General features: G+C 38.5%; 1 protein-coding gene across 1 annotated transcript; it reads right to left on the bottom strand.

Annotated features, from left to right (window-relative positions):
• Positions 1-5,751: 5,751 nt before the first annotated feature.
• On the bottom strand, positions 5,752-6,798 carry LOC117342511 (immediate early response gene 5-like protein). Its single transcript, XM_033904692.1, has one exon. The coding sequence runs from the start codon at positions 6,796-6,798 to the stop codon at positions 5,752-5,754; it is 1,047 nt and encodes a 348-aa protein (XP_033760583.1).
• Positions 6,799-11,663: the final 4,865 nt, after the last annotated feature.

Raw genomic sequence — 11,663 nt, 5'->3', positions numbered from 1 at the left:
TAAATCCGCGTTTGACAGTTTTCAATGAAACAAAGTATTATCACTTTGTGCTATATTTGAGTATCACACTTCCGGTTGTAGATAAGAACAGCTGGTGTTTACCATTCATAGATATTGTTGTTCATCCCCTGTTGAAAAAAGAATAACAAAGACTATATTCAGTATGAAATACACGGGCTATTTTTGTTATTAATAAACCTGAGATTTCCCGGTCATCAATCAACATTGTTTTCAATTTATACTTACTTCAGTGAAACGCAATATTTTTTTCAACATTATTCGTGCATGTATATTTTTGAGCCCCCCCACGATATTAGGGATATCAAACAACCTGCTATAAAGATCCACTTGACCAGGGACATTATCGACATGACCAGATGTCATTAGTGATTAACCTAGACTCATTTGCATATGGGCATGCTAATAACCTCGCTAACATACTTGACCATCACGTTCAATCGCAGATGATATGTGTAAGTTATAGGTGCGAAATTGATTTTATACCTTGGTATATACCACGTGATCATTTTTATTTACACGTCGACAGATGGTGTTAGCTATGCATAATGCATGCTCATTTTATGTCAAATTGTTGTGCACATGGAAACGAACTCAATCTCAAACATAGGGCATAAACAGAAAACACGGACATCGTGACCAATCTCACGGATTATCGGACACATGTATCATTGAAATGCCCGTAACCGTACCCGTGTAAAAATGTACGGATGCAGATAGTATTTGGTCTACATCAGAAAGGGCAATATAGCCCGAGTTTCCTCTGGCCCTGATTCCAGACACGGGACATTATGACAGATAGATGTCCTTCCTCTGGACGTCACACTAGACTAGATCTGTCAGAATGGCTCAAGTCCGATGTCCTGGACAGGGGAAACTCTAAAGTACGATTAGGACCAGGGGAACTCTAAAGTACGATTAGGACCAGAGGAAACTCTAAAGTACGATTAGGACCAGAGGAACTCTAAAGTATGATTAGGACCAGAGAAAACTCTAAAGTACGATTAGGACCAGAGGAAACTCTAAACTACGATTAGGACCAGAGGAAACTCTAAAGTACGATTAGGACCAGAGAAAACTCTAAAGTACGATTAGGACCAGAGGAAATCTAAACTAACGATTAGGACCAGAGGAAACTCTAAACTAACGATTAGGACAAGGAGAAACTCTAAACAACAATAAGGACCAGAGGAAATTTAAACAACGATTAGGACCAGAGGAAACGCTAAACTACGATTAGGACCAGAGGAAACGCTAAACTACGATTAGGACCAGAGGAAACTCTAAAAGTATGATAAGGACAAGAGGAAACTCTAAAGTACGATTAGGACCAGAGAAAACTCTTAACTACGATTAGGACCAGAGGAAACTCTAAAGTACGATTAGGACCAGAGGAAACTCTAAACAACGATTAGGACCAGAGGAAACTCTAAAAGTATGATAAGGACAAGAGGAAACTCTAAACTACGATTAGGACCAGAGGAAACGCTAAAGTACGATTAGGACCAGAGGAAACTCTAAAGTACGATTAGGACCAGAGGAAACTCTAAAGTACGATTAGGACCAGAGGAAACTCTAAACTACGATTAGGACCAGAGGAAACTCTAAAGTACGATTAGGACCAGAGAAAACTCTAAAGTACGATTAGGACCAGAGGAAATCTTAACAACGATTAGGACCAGAGGAAATCTAAACAACGATTAGGACAAGGAGAAACTCTAAACAACAATAAGGACCAGAGGAAATTTAAACAACGATTAGGACCAGAGGAAACGCTAAACTACGATTAGGACCAGAGGAAACGCTAAACTACGATTAGGACCAGAGGAAACTCTAAAAGTACGATTAGGACCAGAGGAAACTCTAAAGTACGATTAGGACCAGAGGAAACTCTAAAGTACGATTAGGACCAGAGGAAATCTAAACAACGATAAGGACCAGAGGAAATTTAAACAACGATTAGGACCAGAGGAAACTCTAAACTACGATTAGGACCAGAGGAAACTCTAAAGTACGATTAGGACCAGAGGAAACTCTAAAAGTACGATTAGGACCAGAGGAAACTCTAAAGTACGATTAGGACCAGAGGAAACTCTCAAGTACGATTAGGACCAGAGGAAACTCTAAACTACGATTAGGACCAGAGGAAACGCAAAACTACGATTAGGACCAGAGAAAACTCTAAAGTACGATTAGGACCAGAGGAAACTCTAAACAACGATTAGGACCAGAGGAAATCTAAACAACGATTAGGACCAGAGGAAACTCTAAAGTACGATTAGGACCAGAGGAAACTCTAAACTACGATTAGGACCAGAGGAAACTCTTAAGTACGATTAGGACCAGAGGAAACTCTAAAGTACGATTAGGACCAGAGGAAACTCTAAAGTACGATTAGGACCAGAGGAAACTCTAAACTACGATTAGGACCAGAGGAAACTCTTAAGTACGATTAGGACCAGAGGAAACTCTAAACAACGATTAGGACCAGTGTTTTGGATTATGACCAGAGGAAACCCGGAGGCCATATGAAGATAATCAGACATTCAAGACTTTTAAAAACACAATTTTGTTGATATGGATATGGACAATACGCCAGGACAATGTGTATACGTACATTTGTTGAGTTTGATTGACAGGTAGACATGACCCCTCCCTACGTCGTTATCTATAAGGAAATAGATCACGGTCTGATTACTTTAATTACACTTGTAAGAAAATGGCGCATTATGTACATATTAAGGTTGTATTGTATACATTATGACAGATACACAACTCCAACAGGATCTACAAAGTTCTTGTACTAAATATATACATACATCCTGGTCAGTCTCGAGAAGTGTGGAAAGTAGTGCTACTACAACGACCCACCTATTTCTATACCGGATGTCGAATACACACGGACTTAGCACACACCCCAACCTTTGTCCTAGCAATAATAGATGTGGGTTATTTCAACCCGCGACCTTTGTCATTATACCAAAACGCCTAATGTTATAATTGGGTGGTGGGATGTGAGTTTGCGTCAAGCCCCTGTGGTCGGCTTCATATGATTAGTAGTAACGTAAAGGATTATGATAAGAAGAAATATTACGTACTGATAACCTTATCAGACGAGTCATTCCAGGAATGCTCAAAATTTACCTATACACTTTATTATGTACGGGTGGACGTTAGAATTCATCCAATACATTTACACAACACGTATGAGCAATATGTTCATTTCTTTATACATTTTACAACAATATTATTATAGACACTGGAGTGTTTTTTCACGAACATTTTATTAAAGTTTTTTAGCTAAGCCTGAAGATTATTTTGAAACTTTCTTCTGCAAATATCCATTACATAAAAACAGTAGTTACAAACTGTAACAAGTCGAAGAAAGACCATTGTAAGTAAACGCATCGTCTTATTAGTTATTGAATATATGTTTAATATTAATATTAACACAAATCGTTATGGGAAAAGTTCAGTGAGAATATGAAACAACAGATAAAAAAGGAAATTTCATTATATATACACGGAGAAACTAGTTATTCGATTAAAATATTTCAAATCTATTAACGAGATCAGAGCAGGGATTTCCTGGAATAGCGATTAAATTCGGGAAGTAAAACATTTCCTGATACCAGTAGACAAGACTATGGTGTATATAGATAAGAAAACTTTGAGTGTCCCAAGGTCACGAAAGTCTAATGGAAGTGGAGTAACAAGTTTCTTCCTTAGGTTTCTCATGACGTCACATATGCCTTCTGACGTTAACAAAACGAACTGTTAATTTGTTTCGAGTTAAGATCCCACCGTTGCCAGTATGACATTTATCGGTGTTTTTGTGTCAGTGTCTCCAGCACCGAATATTCATACGTCACAAGCCACGTGAGACAACATCCGTGTCACTGCGACTGTCGTGATTTCTGTTACATTATTTAAGTTTAATTGTCAGAAGCATTATTCTTCTCATAGATTATAATTGATACGCCGATATTGAATTTCTGTAATTGTAAATGTAGAACTGAACTTTTTTAAATTGTCATTTTTCGACAAGTATCTTCTGACATCACGAACTTTCTATTTCTGCTGACGTCATTGGTTTCGCCTGTCTGCTGACGTCCGCTATGCATTAGTGTATCCTATTTGGGGTTATTGACGTCATGTTAGCTTACTCTTAGTTATATTATCCGACAGGTATCATTATCGGTAAACTTCACGCAATATTTCCAAATCGGGTGATCGGGCGTCTCAAGGGTTTGGTTTGTTTTTGTTTAACGTCCTATTAACAGCCAGGGTCATTTAAGGACGTGCCAGGTTTTGGAGGTGGAGGAAAGCCGGAGTACCCGGAGAAAAACCATCGGCCTACGGTCAGTACCTGGCAACTGCCCCACGTAGGTTTCGAACTCGCAACCCAGAGGTAGAGGGCTAGTGATAAAGTGTCGGGACACCTTAACCACTCGGCCACCGCGGCCCCTCGTCTCAAGGGACAGGCCTTCGTTACAATACAAGTATTTGTCTTAATTGTGTCAATAATCCTTGCCATTATCAGAGACTGGCATATATACATCTTATAATTCGACCTGTAATAAAAGGAACACGTGCAGTCTAATACGATAAAACAAATTGCCAGAAATACTTATATATAAGAGACTTCAAAATAAATCGAGTTACCTAGATATTTCTGGCTTATTTCAAGAAATAGCACTTTCTATGAAGACTTCATCTTATTGAATGGAATTATACTGATATTTTTATCATTCAAGACTAGACATGTCCCTGTGTTTGAATACATAACGTTACGCAACTATTCTTAAAAAATGACACAAATTGCAAAAATATTTTAATATTTTTTAATGTTTATTTTCTTCATTTTTTGTTTTTAAATATCAGCATCGCTGTAGTTTTTGACATAAATATTAAATATTTCCTCACAATCATCACATATGTTCATGATCTCTGAATCGATTCAACCACACATGCATATAAACGCACCCTCGTACATACATCAGCATTGTAAAAACACCCACACACCTCACGCAGAACGCACCACATTCACATCCGGCCCAGTCAATAAATAACGCACCCTACACAGTAGGGTTATCTAGTACACATGTGTCCTTTGTGTAGACGTAGTACGCATTAATCTCACAAGTAAACTCAGAGCTTCACATTAAATCGGATTGACTGGTCATCTAATCATAATTTTGTAAAATTTTAGAATTAAAAATATACCATATTTCATTTAAATATAATTAAAACAAGGATGTCAAAAGCAATGTACCGAATAATTTATGCTCGACATTTTTTTTGTAAGACCACAATAAGACAGATCCTGTTTGTATAGTACGGTGATCTGGATAAGTGCCCAGAGTAGTAACCGTTCATAACAAGGACTCTAGGTGGACGGACCTTTTGTCAAATGACCTTTAAAAATTGTAATAAACATGAGATCAATTACGTCAGTGTCTTGGCAAATATCCAATACAATAGCTGGGATAGTCCCAGCACGTGGACAATGACGTTTTATGTACACAAATCCCTGATTACGCAACTTGTTGTCCATTAAATGAACGTATTTGTCAATATAGTTATTTTTAATAGTTCTTACGTTGTTTGTAACTTTTTCAAAAAGCACAAAGTCAACACACTGGCCATATTGTCTACTGAACAGTTTCGTTATCCAATTAGGCACCAGGCCTAATTAAACTCAGAAAATCACAATAAATAGTTCTCGGTCCACTACACAGCAATGGCCGTTGGCATGGGAACCGAATCAACCTTTGTTGAGTCGATCATCTGTGTACTACAACTGTCCAACACTGAGAATTTGTGTCCGTGCACATTATTATAATAGGTAACTGTGTCGAGCTTATCCTTGGAATTGTCATTGTTATTGCAGTCCACTTGTTCAACATTGTCCGATAAATTCTTTTCACAAAGTCCTCCGAATCCCGTGTTGAAAATAGTTACAAGATTCGTGATTTGAATGGATTCGGGTTGCAAATGCTGTACCACAGTGTGTATATTGTCCTGTTGTTGTCTACTAGATTCCAAGTCCTCGCCCCGGGACTCCCTCGGGGGATCGGGCAGAAACACATTATCAGAGTCTGTTGCGTCATCACTGGAATCGATGACCCTTTCGATACGAGGCCGTTTAACGCCCTCGTGCGTTTCCTCCGTTGAGTCCGTGCTGAAACGCCTACGTTTTACACATCCCACACATGACTGGCTGTTGACGTAAGCAGCTGTGACCTTTGGTTGTTCCGTACATTGACTTATTGGGGTCACGGGATTGTTGCTCGCACACACGGTCATCAAACTACAAGGTTTCTTCATATCCGAAGTTTTAGATTTTGAGCATGATGAATCTAGAGACAGTTTTTGTTCAGAGTTATCACTTGATTCAATCCTCAAGCGTTTAGGTGGAGAGTTTTCTTTGTTCTGGTCGGGGCACGCTTCAGTGACCTGCTCTGTTTCCTCGCGTGACCTCTTGGTCGCGTCATGGCTGGCTCGTACAACCACGCTAGTTGTGTTTGTGCTACATGGAGAAGAATCGTTTGTACTTATCTGTGCAACTGCTGATGATTCCACGGGTTTAGATTCCGATTGCGCCCTCCTGTTCATCAGCATAGTTTGTAAATTATCCATCATATAAGCCGTTCTGGCTTTGTGAAGCACACATGCCACGAGTAGGTTTTTATGTAAGTTTATACCACCTCGCTGGGAGCGCGAGGCCTGTATTTTCCCTAAAGACACAGTGATGAGCCTCTGCGCTTCTGTATTCATGGTGATGTTTTGTAAAATTCCTGTAGTTCTGTTGTATAACGGTAAACAATGTAAACAATACTGCTACGTTCCTTCGTGCCCTATCCTCCTAGTTCTCCAAGCTAATGACTCGTTTTCTTTGTAACAGTCCGTTTTGATATGCGTGACGACTCTGTCTGATCCGTCAGCCAATCAGATTCGAGTGTCTTTGTTGACGTCAGTGTGAGAACAAGAAATACCCAATGAAAATCCAGAGCTTTAACTGGGACAAAAATTTCCCCGACACAATATGCTCTAAAAATAGCTTGACCCGCCAAATAAAGGAAAACATAGTTGTCGTCATAGCAGCCTACTACAGTTCATTCACATTGACTGAGTCATGTCTTGTGTGGTTGTGTATGAGTTCAGGCTCGCCCAGAACGGGAAACATTGACTAATTCACATGTAATTATGCGTGGTATACAGGGAAGTTGAGTAATCGGGGAATTGTGATTAGCTTATCATACCGACGCTGACCGTATACACAGAATTCAGTAATTCTATAAATAGAGCTCTACGTAATTATCATATGATGGAATATTTTTACAGTATAAGCAATATTCATGACTCCTCAACAGGGTTTTACTGATGAATCTATCTGGGTCATGGCGCTGGCATTGATACCATCATAATTGACACACGTGTTGGAGTAATTAAAAAAATGGGGTTAAGGAAAGTATGTGACAATTAATCACCGAAGATATTTGCATATTTTAGGAAGTAAAATCAAATATGTCTTATCATTTATGGTGCATGGTGTCGATACTGCATGATATTTTGTTTATGAAAAAAGACATTTTGACATTGAATAAGTTTTTATTGTAGACATTTTTTAAATATAGCATGTAAGATATGACTTTGCAACCCCAACAGATTATATTGTTATTATCATAATTTGTAGTGCCAAAAATGTGTAAAATACCACCTAACAAATTACGTATATTTTGCAAATCATTTGAAAGGTTGCTGTTATTTGATAGAATGCAAATGGAAGTCGTACACGAAAGTGACCGTAAGTATATGTTGCACCAGAGACTTGTATATCACAAGTCTCTGGTTGCACCCTGTTAGATTTGTTCATTTATTTTAATTCTTTATATTCCAAAGAATAGGAACGATGAAGACAAAACAGGTTTTATAGTATCCGATATACATAGAATATAGATAATAAATGAAACGAAAGTTATGTTGAGAATATAGATAATAAATGAAACGAAAGTTATGTTGAGAATATAGATAATAAATGAAACGAAAGTTATGTTGAGAATATAGATAATAAATGAAACGAAAGTTATGTTGAGAATCTACTATGACAAACCTCACGTGACCACACATCATTGTTATATTTTCACAATTAGTTTTTTTGAACACTCATTGTTTGAAAGTGAAAAAATGCTTCAACTAAATGTATGGATGGAGGGATATCATGGTTAGTATTTTGAATTTATTAATTACCGAGTCGATATTTCAACATCGAAACTGATTCCTGTTGACAACATAATATCTCCAATAAGATACTGACTAATACATCCTGAAATTTCATCATGACTCGAAATAAAGACAAACTTCGCTCGGTCAAATCTATAATGATTTATCATGGCATACATGTACTGGAATTTTATGGGAGCGTTGTGTAACACATTCATGTGTTTTTATACAGAAAAATGACAATGACAATTGCTTATTCTCGTTAACAGTACAGTACAGAGAATACGAATTTTAACAAATGGATAACAATAATGCATGGTAAAAAAAGGATGGACATCAGTATTGTGAATTGATTATCTCATTGAAATAAAAGTTCATTTTGAGTTACGTAATTGAATAATGTAACGCAACAGGCGCGGATCCAGAAATTTGAAAAGGGGGGGGGGGGGGGGGGGGCAGTAATTTAGTGGTAATGCGAGCGCCATAGGCGCGAGCAGAGGGGGGGGGAGGGGGGGGGCATAGGCGTTTTTTAAGGCTATAACAAAAAGACCCCCCCCCCCCTGGACCGCTAGTGCGCTAGGAAACACTACGGAATGAATGTTACAATGTATATGTTTTCTTTAATTTTACATTCGAAGGAGGCGTTACAAATATGGAATACATTTTATTTATTGAATGAGGTTACTCCGGAATTGTGTTCATGGTGTTTGCAAGATTAGCTATGGTTTTACTAATGGGATAAATAATCGAGAACGTAGCTCCTGTACACGTATTTGAAAGATCGTCTACCTAGAATCTATAAAAAGGAACATGAGTACCTTGATCAGAACAACCCAAAGTTAACATTTTAAGACCACACGGGGCGCTAGAAGGAACAAAGCTACGAGCTTTTGCTCCACGCCCCGCCTGCACCTGTATCGACTCGGCCTTCGGCACACGTGCAGCATTTCACGTTGGTATGCAGTGCGTACACGTGCTCGGTTATTTTGGGATGGACGCACATAAAGTTGAGGAAGCAGATGAGTCAATGTATAGGCCTAGTGCACGGGATTTGTCATTATGAACTCACTTCATGCTCACGTGCATGTTTCTGTTTGTTCAGCATCTTTGGTCGGCCCACCAGGGATTTGTTTCTCTTTAAAATAAATTTCTGCCTTAGTTACGTCAAATTTTTATCCAGACATCTGCCGATCTGATATTTGTATTGTTTTTGTAAACAATACTAATACACTTTCGTATATTTAGTACATTCATTTTGTTCCGAAGAAATTCCTCTGCATGGCACATAGATATTGTACCATGAATTTGAGTGACCCCAGGAGAGATTTACAGAATGTGGATTTTATGGATGTGTAGCTCATGTGTGCCATGTAGTAGTTTAATGGGATCCTTTTGTAATCTATTTCTATCTCTTCCGTCTTTTAAATGCTAAATTTTGATATGGTCTGTGATATACACGTGTCTGGTCCCCTTGTTATCTTTATACATTCAATTTAATTATAATTAGATATCGCATATGTTGTTATCACTAGAATAGTAATTGTTGAAGAGAGGGTTTTTATATAAGTTGTTATAGCTTGTGCCCAATGCATCTGATGCTTGCAAGAAAATATGCTTAAATCAAAATAGTTTAACTCTTGTAAATCAGAGGTGCAATGTCTCAAAATATAACAAAAATATTTTTTGTCCCATTTAGAAAGGCGTATCCACGGTACTGTATAAACCAATGGAGACATACAGAATATCCACGGCGGGACTTTAGCACGACTTTACAATTTGGAAAGTCAGTATTTCCCCACAATACACTCAAAGTTTCTAAACAACCATCCATATGTCTATAGAATTGACATTGAGACATGTGCTTGTGGACAGGAGACAAAACATGTTCAACCAGTACATGAGGATATTGTATTACTGATACGAGTACTCGCGTTTACTCGTTTTGTTAATAAAAATAATCCTTATCTTTTGTGTGTGCATAAACTAAACATAATTATATTTAGACACTAGACTGTGGATTCACAGCCAGCATTGACCTGTAACATTGAAACCGGGGTTTTACCAGGAACATTTAGTTATCAGTAAAGTGACGTATGTGTGATAAGTAGGTCACTTCACTTTCCTGGTAAACTACCAGGCAGTAAACCTGCTGAAGTGTAAAAACTAAAAACACAAAATCGGCATGTATAATTTTGTATATATATACGTCTGTAGGTAATATAAGTCCGTTACCGTGTGTACCGGCTGTGGCTATACACATATAGCGCAGTCTAAAAATAGGATAACAGATCATGCCTTTATGCTAATGATTTGGCAGGCGATCAGGTGGTAAACTATATTTAGTCTCGACAGTTACATAAATAGCTCAATCTAAAAATATACTTCAAAAACAGCCACAGGGGAGGTTTAAAAATGAAACATTTCTAACACAACAACGAGATGTAATTAGAGGAAGTGTAAGGAACTAGAGCTAATGGAGGCTTTATATCAAAGAGCACAAAAACTGTACGAGCTTTCTCAAATAGTACACCAACAACTATACGCCCTTACATATAGTATTATACAACATCCTTATTCCGACAAACCCAGGATATATCGATACTCAGTTTTTTTTTCTACAAATGAGAGATACGTAACGTGCCACTAAAAATAAGCAAATGTTTCGACTGCACAGATAATAATGTCGGATGATACCACTCCTTTGACAGTGACTGTAACTTTTGAATGTTGAACGATGTCGTGATGTCGACTCAACCACTGCCTTGGTAGTGTAATGATGTCGGCTACATCACTTCCTTGGTAGTGTAATGATGTCGGTTATATCACTACCTTGGTAGTGTAATGATGTCGGTTACACCACTGCCTTGGTAGTGTAATGATGTCGGCTGTACCACTGCCTTGGTAGTGTAATGATGTCGGCTGTACCACTGCCTTGGTAGTGTAATGATGTCGGCTGTACCACTGCCTTGGTAGTGTAATGATGTCGGCTGTACCACTGCCTTGGTAGTGTTATGATGTCGGCTGTACCACTGCCTTGGTAGTGTAATGATGTCGGTTATATCACTGCCTTGGTAGTGTAATGATGTCGGCTGTACCACTGCCTTGGTCCTTGGTAGTGTAATGATGTCGGTTATATCACTGCCTTGGTAGTGTAATGATGTCGGTTACACCACTGCCTTGGTAGTGTAATGATGTCGGCTGTACCACTGCCTTGGTAGTGTAATGATGTCGGCTACATCACTGCCTTGGTAGTGTAATGATGTCGGCTACATCACTGCCTTGGTAGTGTAATGATGTCGGCTGTACCACTGCCTTGGTAGTGTAATGATGTCGGCTGTACCACTGCCTTGGTAGTGTAATGATGTCGGTTACACCACTGCCTTGGTAGTGTAATGATGTCGGCTACATCACTGCCTTGG

Source organism: Pecten maximus, chromosome 2 (assembly GCF_902652985.1).
Source record: "Pecten maximus chromosome 2, xPecMax1.1, whole genome shotgun sequence".
In the NCBI taxonomy this organism is placed as follows: Eukaryota; Metazoa; Mollusca; class Bivalvia; order Pectinida; family Pectinidae; genus Pecten; species Pecten maximus.
This window is presented reverse-complemented; position numbering and strand designations above follow the sequence as displayed.